The sequence below is a fragment of the Sylvia atricapilla genome, chromosome 16 (assembly GCF_009819655.1).
Source record: "Sylvia atricapilla isolate bSylAtr1 chromosome 16, bSylAtr1.pri, whole genome shotgun sequence".
In the NCBI taxonomy this organism is placed as follows: Eukaryota; Metazoa; Chordata; class Aves; order Passeriformes; family Sylviidae; genus Sylvia; species Sylvia atricapilla.
In genome coordinates, this window is record NC_089155.1 from 769,658 (window position 1) to 787,041 (window position 17,384).

At 43.9% G+C, this 17,384-nt stretch overlaps 1 protein-coding gene across 2 annotated transcripts in view; it reads left to right on the forward strand.

Annotated features, from left to right (window-relative positions):
* The first annotated feature begins 474 nt into the window (after nucleotides 1-474).
* The window catches only part of NCOA6 (nuclear receptor coactivator 6), a 44,080-nt gene continuing 27,170 nt past the window's right edge, over nucleotides 475-17,384 (forward strand). Inside the window, exons 1-6 of one of the 2 annotated variants that reach the window (XM_066330479.1) lie at nucleotides 475-574; nucleotides 7,250-7,352; nucleotides 12,549-12,701; nucleotides 12,799-13,073; nucleotides 15,957-16,112; nucleotides 16,681-16,803. In XM_066330479.1, coding sequence (XP_066186576.1) covers nucleotides 12,839-13,073; nucleotides 15,957-16,112; nucleotides 16,681-16,803 — 514 coding nt within the window. In that variant the 5' untranslated portion in view covers nucleotides 475-574; nucleotides 7,250-7,352; nucleotides 12,549-12,701; nucleotides 12,799-12,838. Of the gene's footprint in view, nucleotides 575-7,249; nucleotides 7,353-10,492; nucleotides 10,897-12,548; nucleotides 12,702-12,798; nucleotides 13,074-15,956; nucleotides 16,113-16,680; nucleotides 16,804-17,384 lie in introns of those variants that run through there. The other variant, XM_066330480.1, reaches the window with a different exon arrangement.

The window sequence follows — 17,384 nt, forward strand, 5'->3', positions numbered from 1 at the left end:
GTCTCCCCGCTGTCCCCGCTGTCCCCGCTGTCCCCGCTCTCTCCCCGCTCTCTCCCCGCTGTCCCCGCTGTCCCCGCTGTCCCCGCTCTCTCCCCGCTGTCTCCCCGCTGTCCCCGCTGTCCCCGCTGTCTCCCCGCTGTCCCCGCTGTCTCCCCGCTCTCTCCCCGCTGTCCCCGCTGTCCCCGCTGTCCCCGCTGTCTCCCCGCTGTCCCCGCTGTCCCCGCTGTCCCCGCTCTCTCCCCGCTGTCTCCCCGCTGTCTCCCCGCTGTCTCCCCGCTCTCTCCCCGCTGTCCCCGCTGTCCCCGTGTCCCCCGCTGTCTCCCCGCTGTCCCCGCTGTCCCCGCTGTCCCCGTGTCCCCCGCTGTCTCCCCGCTGTCCCCGCTGTCCCCGCTGTCTCCCCGCTGTCCCCGCTGTCCCCGTGTCCCCCGCCCCCGGGCGCTGGGGCGCAGGCGCGCGCGGGTCACGTGCGCGGCGCAGGCGGCGGAGCGGCGCTGGAGTCCCGGGCTGCGCGCGACCCCCGCCCCGCGCGCCCCCGCGGCCCCGCGCGCGCCCCCGGCGGCGGCGGCGGGTCCAGGTGAGGGGAGGGCGGGGCGGGGGTCGGGACGCGGCGGCGGCGGCGGCGGGACGGGACGGGACGGGAGCGCCGGGGCCGGCCCGGGCGGGGCGCAGGCCGAGTCCGTGGCGCAGGGGAAGGGGCGGCGGGGCCTGGCGGAGCGCGGAGCGGTTCCGGGCCCGGGTGGCCGGCGGCGGAGCGGCCGGGCCGGGGCCGTTTCGGCGGCGGCGGCGGTGTCGAGGCGCCCGGCAGGAGCCTGTCAGCGTGCGGCGGAGCCGGCAGAGCCCGCCCGCCCGCGGCCTGCGGCCCCGCAGCGCCCGGCGCGGAGCCGACCCTGCCCGGCCCGCACTCGGCCTCGGCCGCGCTCCCAGGCCGCGCTCGGCACGGCCCCGGCGGCCCCGAGCGAGCGCGGGCGGGCTGGCAGCGCTGTCAGGCTCGGGAGCTGCCCGCTGTGCGTGAGCCCTCAGCCCTGACCTCATGCGGGCCGTGACGGCTTTGTGCCGTGTCAGCCCCAGCGCCTTGACGCTTCGCTTTTGTTCGAGTCCGCGGTGACTCTTAGGCCGGTCGGAAAAAGGCTCTTCGCTCGTCCCCTCCGTGTGATTTCGGCGTTTCTCTAAATTTCGGCTACTTAAAAACCATCTCGGAAAGCTCAGGGATCTGATTCCTTCCCGCTGCTTTGTGGAATGAAAGGACAGAGCTCTTCCCTGGGTTTGCATCCTGGCAGCAGGTTGGAGTTTCAGGAGCTTTGTCTCTCCATAACCCCCGGCTTCCTCACAGACACATTTTTTTTGCTCATTCTGCTCGCTGGGAACTGTAGTAAATCCTGAGGAAGGTTTTACTACAGCAAAACCTCTCTTAGAAGAAAGACCATGCTTCTTGTTGGTTTTATAATTATTGTGTGCTGCTCTGACTGGTTCTTTAGCTAAAGCACATTTCAGTATTTCCTATATGTGAAAACAACCGTGAAGAACGAATCTGGCATTTTCCATAAAGGTTACCTAGCGTAATAACCACAATTTTTGGATTTGGCAGCTCTTTTCAAGTTATAGCAAATGGTCCCAGCTTTTCTATGTATCTTGTTGAGCAAGAAACAAAGGTTTTAAGGCTTGTGTTCAGAGTGGCCAGGTCTGGGGCCTGGGAACTGCACGCAGTGCCTGCAGCACAGCCCCAAAGTGTTTGCTGGAGATTCTAAGTATCCACCGAGCCCTGTGGCTTCCTCTGAAAGCTACCCAGCTCCAGGAGGAAATGTTTCACAGTAACACTGTGTCTGGACTCTCCTATGAGAAGAAAGATCAGAACATGGGGTGCTGCACACATGCCTGACCTTTGGTTGAGAAATTACATTTCTTAGTACTTTAAACTCAAGGAAGGGTCTTCCGTTACACGTTAGATTTGGGCTGGAAATCTCCCAGCAGCGCTCTCCAGCCGTTCTCTCTGGGAGGCCTCTCCTTCTGTAGACTTGGAAAAGGGAGTTGTTTACGACAGGCTTCCAGGTGATAGAGTAATCTTACGTTTTTCAAATGAAAAAAATAGGTACTTCTCTAACATAAGAAACAACTGTATGAAGAGAAGCCAAAGAATTCCTGGTCCTTGTGCATCTGGAAGTGTTGGTGCTTCTATTTCTCAGTGGCTTAGATATTTGAAAATACAGTTTGTGGAGGTAAATTCTGCTGAGCAGCTGTAATGCCACTCTTTGTGCTGCCTGAGCAACTCCAAAGGTTCCTGCCTTTGTGGGAGATGTTAAATGTTTCAACGTGATAATTAAACCTTACATTGGCAGTATATTTTGATTTTCTAGTACAATAACAGTTGCTTTTGTGTGGAAGCTGGAGTTACAACCCAATTACACAGACTCACTAAATTTAATAGATTTGCAGTGGCAATGGGTTTGCTGCTGAAGGGATTGAAGAGTTAATGTGGCTGTAACAGTTTGAATTGAAAATGGTGAAACTTTGTAGGTCACTAGAGAACCTCTGAAGGGCAGAAGGTGCGATGAGGGTGTCTTTCAAAATCCTGTGGTCTCTGTGGAGAAATGCCAAGCTGTGGTGCAGGGATGGTGTGAGGGGGCAGGAGGCCTGTGGGCATGTAGGGCACTGAGCAGCAGGACTTGACCCTTGGTGCTACAAAAACTGCACTCAAGCATAAGCTTTTTCCTTAATGCACAGCTGGAGCAGAAGGAGTGAGAAAGAATATGTAGGGCTGGGAGAAGATAAGGGCCAGCAGTGGAAGGAGAAATAACCCCAGATGATACCAAGCTGAGGCAGCAGGGAAGATGCTTCATCAGGTGAGGTATTTTCCATCTCCAGCTCAGTCTCTCCATTTCCACCAGCCAGAGAAGCAAGTTGCCTTTGCTTTTACTGGAGCAATGGATATTTTGTGTTTTGTCTTGACATTGTTACAGACTCTGCTGTCCCCTCTGGAGCAGGTCACTGATGTTCTTCAGCAGGAGCCACCAATTTATTGCAGATAACTGAATGTTTCAGCCACAGAGTCAGTGTGTTCCTGCATGGAGAGCTGGAGTTTTAGCTCAAGAGGATGAAGATAACTTAGATTGTCTTGTGTCCTGGCTAATTAGAGTGATGGTGCTGGAGTTTAAAGTTAATCTAAGCTTTGGATTATGCAGGATGGTAGTGGAGGTTTTCCAGAGGTCTAGGAGCTGGGGATTTTTCACAGCCAATCAAGAAATGAAATCATTTTACGTCATTTTCCATCCAGTGGAACAGCATCCCACCTGCACACTGAAAGGCACATCAAAAATTGCTGCTGTAGTAATCAAAAATAGAAATAAGTACTGAATTGGTCACATATATGTGTATATGTATATGTGAGAGCCCTGAGGCTGCCTTCTTTACGAATATGGGGGAAAAAAAGGCAACCAGTGTGTGTCACAGTGCTGTTGGTTTGGGAGCTGGGGTGAGGGGTGGAGACACATGTGGGACTCCACAGCTCATGGGGGCTGTCATCTTCTTGGAACTGAGACCAGTTGCCTGCTTCTCCAGTTGGCGTGAGTGACCTGAAGCATAGCCCTTCACAAGGCTTTGGATTGGATTTGTATGAAAATAGGAAAGTAAGGAGATGAATGGTACATTGTCTAAATTAATTTGTGTAAACCAATAGTTTGGGACAGGAAGTTACTTTTGCTTGGTTGCATATATGGGACCCCAGACTTTAGTCTGATGGATGAAAGGGCATTGTGTATCTTTTCCACCAAAAGATAAATGCTACCAAATTCTCCAAGTCCTATGGAAATAATTTTAAGTTTGTAATTTTTATTGTTTCGAAAATAAAATTACCTGCCAGGACCATGCAGCTGGTGTGAGATGTTTCTTGTTGTAATTTCTGTGTGGTGCTCACAGAGACTGAGTTAAGCCTCTGGTCTGCATTTACAGAATCCTAGGATGGTTTGGGTTGGAGGAGACCTTAAAGACCACCTCGTTCCAACCCCTTGCCATGCAAGGCAGTGTTTCTTTGAAGGGTTTTTTGGGAGTGCTCTTTCCATCCCTGCAAGAATGCATGGCTCTCCAGTTCTGTTGCATCAACATTTTTCCAGAAGGTCCTAAGATGCTTAAATGCTTCTTAATGGCAGTGGTGACAATAAGTAACACTTGAAATTTGATTTTTCCAAAACTCCAGGGCAGCACAAAATAAACTGCAAGTTTTAATACAGTCAGGAATCTCTCAGAATAATCTTGATTTTAACCAAAGCTGTACCTTCTTCTGTTATATGAAGATTAGTTTTTTGGTCAGGGTAAACAATCTCCTTGATACTGAGTGTCTCCTATCAAATAATTATTTTTAAGCTGTTTCATTTAGCTTCAATTATTTCTTAATCGTTTATATAATTTCAGAATTTTAAAAGCTTCTTTGAGATTTCCTGGATATTTATTAGACATAAGAATGTAATTTATTAGCTGTACAAAGGAATAATATTGCAGCAGATGCAGTTTTCAGTAAAACCCTAGTTCAGCGCTGATGATCACGTGAATTTCTGGGCTGATTATATTGGTGTTTAGAAAGCCCTGTGAGAATTTGGTGATAAAGGAGCACCTGTGGGGTGTGTCAGCCCAGAAAGATTGGGTTCTAGTTTAATTCAGGTTTAAATAAAAAGCTTGTTGTAACACAGAGCACAGATTGCTACTTGAAAAGGTGTTTTCCGTAACTTTTGAGAGTGAGATCAAATACAGTCAAGATACTCCTGATTTTAAAAAGCATCTCATTTTGTTTGCTGATTGCATTGGTGGATCTTTGTGGAAAGTTATGTGCTTCAAAGCTCTGTCAGGATTCACAGTGTGCTTCTTCCAAATGAAAATATCCTTACCGTGGGAAGTTAGTATCTCAGCTAATGGGAATTGACTGGCCAAATATTGTGCTGGGTAGACTGCCACTTCCAAGAGAATTGCTGATTCCCATTTCACTTGTGCCTGGCAGCTGCCTTGGTTTGTATCTCGGCTGGTGAAAGGGGTAATTTCTTTGTGGCTACCTTAGCTACTTATTCTGGAATTATCATCCTGCTTTTTAGAGCAGTCCTGAGCATCTCAGCAGTCAAATTCTGTTGGAATAAAACCAAATGTCTCAGCTGAGGCATGCCCATTGCAGCTTGGCACAAGTCGTGGGCTTTCAGCAAACCTCATGAAACTTTAACAAACTGATGTTTCATTAAACCTGCTGTCAGACTACATCAGGATATCACTGCAAAGAGTCATGTGTGTTATAATAAGCTGTAATTTTCTCCTTGTCAGAAACATTTGGGTGTCAGTCTTTTATGCTTGAGGGCTATTGGGAGTGCAATGGACCAATGTGAGGAGCAGTGACCAGTTCTGTGTCAGTGTGAGTGAACAAAGCCTGCCTTGCTGGAGACTAACTTGGTTTGTTTTCTTTGTGTTTGGGAAAGCATCAGCTCTAAACAAAACTTTTTCTGTAGCTGGAACACTTCACAAGGCTTTTTCTGTGATTCCTTGGAATCTGCTAAGGTGTGTGCTCAGGTCTGTCAGATAACTCACTGTAGTGAAAGTTGGAGTGAATGAACCAGTGTTGATTGCTTATTTTCTTTAACCAATTTGGTCTCATCCCATGTGCACAATGGGAATGGAGGTAGCAGCAGTTATTTTTTTCTTCTTCCCATAGCCCAGGCTGACCATGCTTGGTTTCTCTCTGGATCTTGCCAGGGCAGCCTGTCTTTCCCAGTCCTTCTTTGGGGCAGTTGGGTGTCGTGGTGAGGGGCACTCAGAAAGGAAAACTGAAGGAACAAAAACCCTTTGGTTCCTTACACCAAGGGGTTCAGAAGATTTTTTCTTCCTTCCATTTCCCTACCCTTTAGCCAAAATCACCCTCTCCCTGCTGGGCTAAGGCACAGGTGCTCAGCCTGGGGACTGGCTGCTGCACCTTGGATGCTTCCTTAAAAGTAGCTTTTACAACGCCCTGCCTTTCCTGTGAAATCTTGGCCTGGCTTTGGAGGTAACCAGCCAGTTTGTGACCAGGACTCACTTTTAGGCTGTGGAACTTCCTTTTATGAAGAGTGTGAGAAACTAGAACTAATGCAATATTTGCTGTAGAATGTGAAAATCTTGTTTAGTTTTGTCTTATACAACAATACTAAAATTTCCTATTTCAGATTTTGATTTTGCTCCTCAGCTTGGTGTCTGGTCATAGTATTTAGGCAGGTGAATATAGCTGGAAACAGGTCACTGCTTGTGATTTAGTCATCAGGCCTTTTGACTTGATGCTACACTTCTTGAGTTACAATTACTTAGAAATACAAGAAATACGAGAGGTTGAAAAGTGTTAGGTGACCATTAAAAGTGCTGCAAGGCATATATGATGTGATTTAATTCAAAACCTCTTTCCTTCTCTCTGAGTAGCTGTGTTGGTGCAAAGTGCACAGGCTACAGCACAATAAGGCTTTTAAAGAAACTTTGCTTTGTTGTCTAGATAGAAGACAACAAATCTTTGCTTTTTCTTTCTGAGTCTTCTTCCATTTTCTGCTTCTCTTGTTTGTTCTTGAGTAGTCCCCTTCCCCACTGATGGGCAGGCAAGCACGTAAGCAGGAAATCTTGAGATCACCCCTGTAACATTTATAGGCTGTGCCTATAAATCCCGTTGATTTGAGGGGTGGTGTTTTGTTGTCCCAAAACCATTTAGCTTTGCTGCTGTGTTTTTATGATCCCAGGACCTGGAGTGCAGCTTGATGAGCCTGTAACCAGGAGCAGGAGCTAGGAATGGATTCACCTCCCCGTGCTGGCCAGCTGCAGCAGCAGTGGCTGTCTGAGGTGGTCCTGTCCGCTCAGAACGTGCTTCTGGAATGAGCTTAACCTGAGCCAGTTTAGACACCTACTCAGGATGAGCTGAGGGACATCCTGGCTGTGCCAATTTCTCTGTTCTGAAGATTAGTTTAGTTTGTCCTAAAACTTAAATAAATACATTATTCTAGATAAAACTTGCCTTGTTTAGAAGAATAGGGTATCATTTCCAGCTAAACGAAGTATTCTATTTTCTGACCGTAAAGAAAAGTTGATTTTGAAAGCTACTCAGGCTTTACTGTTCAAATCTGAATATAGTAACATGTGCTTTTTACATTGCTGAGGAGAGCGTATGACTTGGTGCAAAACTGCATATTAAAAATGGAGCTCTTCACCAATATGTTCAGTGTTTCTGTTATTTCACATCATTGTCTGATGAAATGTGATGGTTTTCTTTCAGGATTCCATATTTGGGAGTCGCTGTTTAACCATGTTTGCCACTCTGGAATTACCTGAAGCCCTGTTGCACACCTGAAGACACTGAAGTTATAAAATTTGTTTTGGTAGGTAAAATAAGCATATGATGCATCTGAATATCTCTTGGTTTTATACATTCTCCCCATGCCTGTCCTCGCTGCTGTATGTGTTTGCAGAGCTGGGCTGGCTCCAGAGCTGACCTCCCACTCAGCCATACAGGGTTAGGGGTATTTGCCATCAGGTTTGTGCCTGCTCCTCCCAAGGAGAACAGTTGAGATGCTTTAGTGTTGTCATTCATCTAATACCAACATTCAAAGTTCAAAATTACTGGAACCCTGGCTAAGTTGTTTTAGAGGAAATTTTAGTGCATGTTTAAGTTTATTTTTAGGTATTCTTTCTATTTTAACAGTGATTCTTAGCCTTATTTAATATCTTTGTGTTTTATTGATATAAGCCTAGAATTTGTTTAAAAGTTTTGTTGGGCTTTTGTTTTGTTTTTGTTTTCCCCAGAACTATGATATTATTTTAATCTTTGCACCATAGAATGGATATGGGTGTCTAGGTTTATTCATTGCTCAGGTTTAACAAGCTCCAAGATCACTATGCTGAGCACCTAAGGAAACAGTTGTAGGAGGATAATAGACTGTTATCAAATCTCCAGTAGAGACTGTGTTGTGGTCAGTGTTTCTGGGGTCTATAGGTGTTGCACTTTAAATGCAGCCTGTGTGACTGTGTGCAAGTGCATGTTACAGGTTGAAAGAAAGCCATCCTCTCAGGAGTTTCCTGGCAATGCTAAATCTCTTCTGCTCCCACCATGAAAATCTCTACATATTTTTCTCACTGGCACCTAAAACAAAGGAAGCAGAAAACATTCAAGTGTATTATCCAAGACATCCTTTATTCCTGATATTTTTTGCTATTAAGTCGCTTGAAAACCATTTTTCAGTGACAGCAAATGCAATTTAAAACCTTTAGAAATTACATTGCTACTGCTATCCCAGACTTTTCCTCCTCACTCTCAATTCTGGTTTCCCCAAGGAATTTGGCTGTAACCTCATGCTTTTCACTTCCCTGTTGCAGCTTTAAATAATGGTCAGTGTGAGGATAAGAACCCTGCTTACTGCCAGCTAGTGTCATCTGCTAGTGAAGGGCATCAATTCATCCTTCCTTCTATTCTCATCCTTCCCAATCTTTTGTGTAATTTGGAAGAGTACTTGTTGAGATGTAGAGCATGATTTTAGTACTTTTTATTTGGTTTGGGAGACTGCAGGTTCTGGCGTGAAATCAGTTGTGAAAGTATTTATTTTGAATATATTAAAAAGCTTGTAAATCAATAGACTGTGGCAGAAAGTCTGGGACAGGTGGCCAGACAAAGCCTTAGTTTGGGTTGTGTGCTCTGTGTAGTGCAATGATAGGAGAAAGCAAGGCAAGAAATCTCAAGTTCTATTTAAGAGACAAAGTGACGTAAGTTTGGATCAGTTGAGTGAACCTTGGGGCAAAAATACCAAGATATCAGTTGGGGCTTTTTTCCTTTGTGTTGTTTTTTCAATCCAGAGATCAGCACTTCCAGGTACTCCAGAGCCTGCCAGCTTTCTCATGTTCAGCTGCTCCTCAGTGAATGACAACTGGCTGTTTCAGATTTTGCTCTAATCCCATCTCTCCTGGAGTCTGGATGGAATCTTCGAAGCCTTGCCCAGCCACGTGGTGCTGGGTTTGTTGTGCAGGCTGCCTGTCAGGCTGTTGGTGGGCACAGCACAGGGCACAGCAAAATGCCGTGGGGCTCCTGGTGTTGTGTGTGTTACCCAGCTGTCCATCAGCCCGAGTCTCAACTGTGGCATCCTCTATCCTGTGGGAATTCTTCCTCTGAAGAGTCTCTGTTTTGCACGTTTTAGTGGGTCAGTTGTTTTATCCATAAGCTGAGTATGCCTGGGAGCTCCTGGCCCCTGCAGCCCAGGGTGTACCCTGCATCCTTTGGGTTGGACACTCTGGTCTTCATGGACTGAGCTCTTCCACCCCCTGTCCCCATACAACAATGCAGGTGCATTTTGGCCATTTGTCTCTTATTTGCCTATTTATTTCCACCACTCTTACTTCAGTTAGATGTTTTTAATAATTAGATTGTACTGAATAAGACCAAGTTTATAATAAGGAGGCATAACACTCATTCTGCTGCTGTAGCCAGTTCCAGTCCAGGTTTGAGGGTAAATGGTTGCCATGTGGTAGCACTGGACTTGCTCTGAGTTTCCAGAAACAATTGTATAATGGGAAATACTAATTTGGAAACTAAAGGAGGAGGTGTAGGGACAGGAAGGAGGCCATGTGTGCTTTTTGAAAGAAGGAGGATGGTCAGAGACCTTCTTATACTGCCAAGTGAGCATTGGTCCTTGAGTTCCTGAAGTGTGCTGTGGTTGTGCAGATCAGTTCAGGTGTGGTTCTTACTCATCAGAGACCCTTCATAACTGCTGGGAGTTCTAGTTTACAGGGATTGTTGAATGAGCAGTGTTTTACCTGTGTGTGCTTATGCTGAAGGCTTTTTATGTTTGTGTGGAAGAGCGTTGAGGGAAGGTACATGTTAATTATGGTCAACTGCTTGTTTAGGATTTATGGAAGCCAACCCTATAACCATGAGAATTACAGAAGTTATTAGGACACTGTTCAGCTGGGATTCATTTGCTCTCTGACGTGGATGGTGTGCCGTCCACCGCCTGAAAAGGAAAATTTTGCAGATCATCACTTTCTCATGTCGTACTCGAGATAAATGATGCTGAGTACAGGAACGGACTAAATTTCATGTGTTTGAGAGGGGAAAAAGTGCATATGAATGTAGCAGACATCCTTGAGGAGCATGATGTAAAGAAAAAATGCAAAGGGAGCTGTAGCTATATGTGTTTATCTGGGAGGTGAAATGTAAAGCTTGGTCTTGGTTTGTTTCCTTTACTCACAATATCCCTGCAGTCCTGTGATTCTCTGAGTCAAGTGAAACAAGGCCCATGATCCTTTGGGATTTAGAAAACTCAATTTTTATAGTGTTTACAAAAGGCCATAACTTCAACAAATCCTCCTGTCAAATTTAAGCACATTCAGACGAGGTTGATGAAATTTGGTCTAAGCTGCAGCATTTTTATGAATTGTTTAAAAACCATAATTTAAGCAATCTGGAGGTCTTCTGCTTTTTCATAGAGAAGATGGAGCCTTCAGACATCTCCAGTCAAACAAAAAAAAAGATTTGAAATGTTTGTGTTCTTGTAGATAAATTCTTATTTCTTTGGTGTTAGGGATTGTCAGGTGTATTCATGTTTCTCGCTGCAGATTGTAACACCCCATCACTTCTAAGTAGTTGTAGCTTTTCAATGTGTTTTTTGAGCTGAGAGTTCTCTCCCTAAAAAGTTTACTCACAATTTTCTGACAAATTATGTTCTGTGCCATTTTCCTCAAAATATAGTGCTTATATTTCACAGGATCATTGCTTGCCTCATTCCTTGCACAGAATGGCTGTGTTTGGTCATTAAAAAGGCTATTTGTGTAGGACTCTCAGCTCCTCTCTCCCTGGAGTCAGTGGATGTGGAATGAAAGATGTAGGAATGCAGAAGGAAGAGGACTGCTCTCCTGGTTGGTGTAAAGTCAGCTTGGGTAAGGAAGTTATCTGTCCAAGAAATTGTATGAAAATCAGTTAAAACTTCTTTTCACAGATGCGCCTATTAATTGTGATTCTCATTATCTGGGCACCTGACATGAAACTGAGGAGTTTGCCTTAATGGAAGTGCCAAACACTCAGCAGAAATTTAGATACAAAGCCAAGCAACGAGAAAAAAAAAAAAAAAAAAGATTGAATTGTCTCTGTGTTCACCTGGTAGTGAGTTTTTAAAATTTATTTCTCTATTGCCCATCTTAAAGTTTCCATGGGAATAATAAGTATATGAAAACACTATGGAAATAGATCAGTACCTGTGAAACATTGAACTTACTTTCTGATGCAGGACTGCAGAAGAGCCTGTGGGACAAAATTTGCTTGGTTTTTAATCTGAGATTTGAGGATGAGGTCTGGTGCCGCAGGATGAGAGAGTAACTCTGTGTAAAATAGGGGATTATTCCTTAGTGCCATTGGATTGCCTGGTGTGAGGAGAAAAAAACCCAGTATTTTGTAGATATAGTGACTATATGTCTAGAGATCTGACCAAAAGCTGAGGGGAGTTTGTGACTTCCAAGTCCCTGATTTTTCCTTTGTAATATTGTCCGTTCAGCAGCCTTGTGTGAGTGTGCAAACAGTGCAGAGCTGAATCTGTGCTTATCTAACGTGGTTAGATTTTTTTATTAGAAAAGGCTGTTTTCTGGCCAGTATCTGCAGCTCATCTTTAATCTCAAAATTGTGGTTTTAATTTGTGTTGGGAACTTGAACCTCTGCCAAAGCCCCAATCTATATCTCATTCAGGGGTATGTTGTCCTGAGCCAAACTTTTCTGGGCAGGTTGTGCTAAACACCCACAGCTTTGGAGTTATGAGGTCTTGACTGTCCTGCCTGGTGAATGGATTTGATTTTGACAATGGTGGTCAGGAACAGGTCTCTTTTTTGGCTGTTTCTGCAGGTGGCTTGAGTCTTTTTAGCAGCATTTGCAAAGTGCTGAGTATTAGAGCAGATGTCTCACCTGGGAAGGATAGTGCCATTGCTCAAATCATGGAGTGGGAAAATGTGTATCTTAACATTGGTGGTGTCCCCTGTAAGTTTAGGGATAATTTTATCACAGATTGTACTTCTGTAACAGCTTAGATTAATGTCATAACATCAAAATTTAGTGCAAAGTTTAGACATTTTATTAAGCAAAATCCATCAGGTGTGGCACTTGACTTACTGAATTCATTCTTACCTGAGCATGATATGAGGGCATGGTGAGAGTTGTGGGCTGTGACAGGGGGAGCAGATTTCAGGTTGTTATGTGCATAAGAAGCTAAAAATACATAAATCTTTACAGATTTTAGGAAAGTATGCCTGAGACTTCACTGGGTATGAGTAAATTTGTCAAATGCTACACTTCTCCTGGTAAAAATGTGCAGTGGCTTTCCTACTGCTTTGGACCTATTGCATCTGCAGTCTCTAAAGCTAAATTTGGTGGTTCTTCCTCATTCTGTAATTCAGCTATTGCTGAGAGTTTTAGTCTTCTGACAGTTAGGCACTGCAGCACTGGTACCAGGTGGTTGCTTGTCCCCTCTATGACACAGAAATGACTGTAATTCGTTTTCCTCTGATTTTTTATTCTCTGCCTTCCTTTCTATCTGTCTGTCTTTTAGACCAACTGGAATACTTCTCAAGTCACGTGCAGCACGATTCTGCCAGGACCCCCTTTCTGTTTGTCCTAGTGGAGGAACAGCTTGGACGCTGCCATGGCCACCATTTTCAGCCTCACACAGCTGGTCTCACAGAGCCCAACACTGGGTCACCAGGTAGGTTTTTCTGTCAATGACCAAATGTGCCATTGAAAGCAGCTGTTAATGTCATTACAAAATTATTACTATATGTATTCTCTTTTTCCCTTCCAAGCATCACCTTGTCGTCTGACAGGCTCCCATTGTTGGAAACAATGGTTTTGGATGATCTACCTAACCTAAAAGATACATATGCCTCCTTGTACTCCTCAGCTATGGAAGACTTAGAGACAGATTTTGATTCAGGACTGGAGGAAGATGAACTGAAACAGGAGGCTGCTCCTGGGGATTCCACGATATTTGTAGCTTTTAAAGGAAATATAAGTGACAAAGACTTCAAGCAGAAGCTGGATACCATACTGGAGAATGTGCCTGGCCTTTTACACATGGGTAATGTACCTTATTGTCACTTTCCAGCTGTCCTTAAAATGCTTATTTAGGTAGTCAGGGTACTTGCACAAAACATAGATTATATTGTGTTTCAGCTATGTAGTTTGTAATGATATTTGTTGGAGTTATTCTTAGTGAATTTGTGAGTTGTTCTTCTCAGAAATGCAGACTATAAGTGTCTGCAGTTGTTTTGTTGTTTAAAACTGATTTATTTAGTTCATTCATTTCTCTTCTGCTTCCACATTTTAACTGATTTTATTCTCTTTCATGTCCCTCTATGGCCATGACACATGGCTGTTTTAATACAAAAGTGAAACCAGGCTTATTCACGCAGGAGGTGTGTTTTACTGCCCAAACTGTCCAGTTTAAACTACTGCAGTTCTTCTGAGAATGGATTCATTTTCCAGTACCTGTGACTTTACTGCCCTTTTCTGACCTACCCTACCTGATTGATTGACTGATTTGTGTTGGGGAATGGGTAGTGCCCTAAAATTCCCCTGAATGCTCACCCAGCACTGGAAACAGCTCCATGGCAAGTCAGTGATAACAGGCTTTTTGGGATATCTTTTACCAGCATGTTGAGATCTGGAAAAAGACATTTGTTCCCTGTCTGAGCATGTTGCAAAAGGTCCTATGCTGATTACTGATGGCTGCTCAGTTAAGCAGCCTTGCTTGTTTTCTTCAACAGTGTCAAAGACCTTTTCAGGAAAATAACACATTACTTCTCAATAACCAAACTGAATTTCTTTGTCACTTTTTTCTTTTCTTTCACTTTTGTCCATGTAGTCAGCTGGCATTAGTTTGCTGGGTTCCTGCTGTTGTTGCTCAGAGAGATACAATAGCGGGGATAAGACAAAAATACTATGAAGAAATACCAGTTTTGAGCTGTATCTTACAAGCAGTTGGAAGGAGGTGTAAACTACCAGACCATTACTGGTGTGAAGGGATGTGTATAATAGCACAGATGCATTGTGTAGGTTTTGATGTGAAATAAATAGTCATCTAGTAGTCACCTTTGTTACATAGAGGCATGTAGTCATCTTTGTTATATAGAGGCATCTGCATGCTGAGTCTGTTACAAGTATTAATGCCAGGATTAATAAATATGATTCAGACCTCAGCTGAGAAAGCAAATTCTTAAAATCGGTGTCAAGTTAGTTTGAAAATTATCCATGTGAGAAGTTATTTAAGCTGATTCAGAGCAAAATAGGATATCTTGAATGTGAAGTTAGTAAATGACATAGGGTTATCTTGGGAGATGCAGTGTTTGAGAAATGAGAAACTTGAGTACAAATACATAGAAATACTGAAACTGATGATACAATTTTTCTATGTAAAATATTGGAACATTAATAACAGAAAATATGGGAGTGTTCAAACCTCCACAAAAGGGGATTTTAAAACGCCTCCTGCCATGTTTCCAGCCAAAACCAGGTTTATAGATAGAACAAGGATTAGTTTTAATAATTCCATTACTGTAGCAGCAAAAGGGGCTTGGTGAGTTAGTGGTGAACAAGAGCTTCCTAAATAGGAATGAGTGTTGGCATTCATAACTAGCATGTTTTTCAGACTCCAAAAATTAGCAAGTGTTTAGTAAATTTAAGGTCACAGTGGAGGAACTGGCTGATGAACATTTGGGTCAATGCTTTCTGTTTTGAGAGGAACTTTCTTCACAGAAAAATAGAAAAAGGAAACTTATAAGCTATGTTGGAGGTATATTTTTAACTATCCTTAACTGCATCTCGTGGCAATCATTTAGGTAGGTGTCACTTTGGGTAATGTAACCAGCATAACTGCCCAGCCTTTCTGCTGTTACTTTGAAAACCACTGATCTTTGTAGAACCACTCATTTGTAGAACAGGCTTTCAGGAAACCTGCAAGTAAATATTTTGCATGACTTTGAGATGCTTTTTGGCAGTGGATTTGAAATACTTACCCAAAAAACTAAAAAATAAGGTAGAAATCAATGAAATATTGATAGGAGTCTGTTGGCACAGGTCTTATAAAAAAAAAGATGATATCATAAGCATTTGTAGAGCAAATATTTCAAGCATTTCATTCCTGTAGTCAATTTTTTCCCACATTCATCTGGTTCACAAACAAATCTACTGTATCACAGGGCTGGAGCCCCTTTGCTCTGGAGCCAGGCTGGGAGAGCTGGGGCTGCTCACCTGGAGAAGAGAACGCTCCAGGGAGAGCCTAGAGCCCTTCCAGTGCCTAAAGGGGTTCCAGGAGAGCTGGAGAGGGACTTGGGACAAGGGATGGAGGGACAGGACAAGGGGAAATGGCCTTAAGATGAAGGAGTCTAGATTTTAGATGGGCTATTAGGAGGAAATTGTTCCCTGTGAGAGTGGTGAGACCCTGGCACAGGGTGCCCAGAGAAGCTGTGGCTGCCCCTGGATCCCTGGAAGTGTCCAAGGCCAGGCTGGATGGGGCTTGGAGCAACCTGGGATAGTGGAAGTTGTCCCTGTCCATGGCAGAGAGTGGAATGAGATGGGCTTTAAGGTGCCCTCCAAGCCAAACCTAATACCTATAATTGTATGAAATCTGTTTTATTAGATATTTTCTTATCTTTCCAAAGTAGCTTTTCCAGAGAATATTTCAAATTTTGAGTAATACTATCAAGTGATTGTGTTATCTCTTGCATTGGTTATCATTTGAGTTGCTTTTTTACTGCTAATTTTTTGGAAGATCCCTGATGTGGTTTGGCAGCATTGGTTGCTGTACACCTCTGTGGGGAAAAATCTCCTGTACCTGAGACTAAGCACTGGAAATTTTCAAAGCCAAATATGGTTTCATTTTTTTCAAGTTTTTGACCAAGTTGTTCCATCAGACATGTTTAAAATTTGCCTTTGTACTGACTTGGATTGTTTTTCTCTGAAGAATCCAACAAGTTAAAAGTGCAGAAGATAGAGCCTTGGAACAGCGTTCGTGTTACCTTCAACATACCCCGGGAAGCTGCCGAGCGGCTGCGAATCCTGGCTCAGAGCAACAACCAACAGCTCCGAGACCTGGGCATTCTCTCAGTTCAGATTGAAGGTATTGCACGCTGAATCTGCTTCCAAAGCTCACATTTAAGTAGACTCAAAAAGCAGTTTTGTGTACTTGGTTAGCGTTGCAAAACTTGTAAGTTACTACTTAGGCTTTAGTGAAAAAGATAGCTCAAGACTTGTATTCTTTCAAGAATAAAATTTACTACTAATAAAAATGAAAGCTGGAAATGCTCCGGGCACCAGGAGCCCTCCTGAGAAATATTTTCTGTATGTTGACTAGGAAAGGGTTGGCTGATTTTCTTTCCCTGTTGTTTCATATGAGGCTTTCTTTAAGACAAGTTTTCCGTGGATTTCACACTTACCACATCTGTTCTGGACAGTTGTCCAGGAGCACCCTCTGGATGAAATTAAGGGCAGGTAATGCTTGTCGTGACATTTGGTCTTCTTTAAGCTGGAAGCCAGAAGAGTGATGTGATGTGTCAATGTCCTTCTAAAGTGCACAGTGGAGATGAAGCCTGTTCTTCCCTCCTCGGCATCTCTTAAATGTCCTTTTGCAAATGTCTGTGTTCTGCTTCTCTGTCTCTTCTGTTCACCCAACCTGTGCCTTTCTTTAGGGGAAGGTGCTATCAACTTGGCTTTAGCCCAGAACAGGAGCCAGGATGTGCGGATCAACGGGCCCCTGGGAGCGACCACCACCATGCGCCTGGACACGGGATTCCCTATGCAGGGGGGTCAAGGTAAATCCCTCAGAGCTTCTTTGTGGCACATCAGACACTCAAAAATTTACTGCTGTGCTAATGAAACTCCACTGGTTACAGCAACTATTGTTTGCAGAATTCTAATTGCCGTTTAAATTATTGTCTGTTCTTGTTCTGTGCTGTCAAACCATGTCCTGTGTTATGTAAATGAATTGTTGGGTGCATTGTGTCCCACAAACTTTGGAGTGATGTTGGCAGGGCCAATCAATTTGTTTTCGGGTATTTTGAGGGTGTGGTGGTTTGGGGTTTCGTTTGTTAGTTGGTTTGTTTGGGGTTTTTTACAATCAGCCTATTGAAGCAGATGAGTTGAGTGTAGTGCATTCGCTTTGGAATATGCACAAATTTTCACAGTGTTCTGTTTGATTCCATTAATGGAAATGTGCATAAGTCTTTGTTCAGTGTACAATCAACTGACTTAGATGAAATCCATTAGAATTATAGGAAGGACAGGATACTGTCATTGTTACTCTCTTCTTATTTTCTGATAAGCTTTTGAGATCTGATCATAAAGAAGGAATTTTTGTGGAAAGGTGTAGTTTATTAACTATATTTTGGAGCAT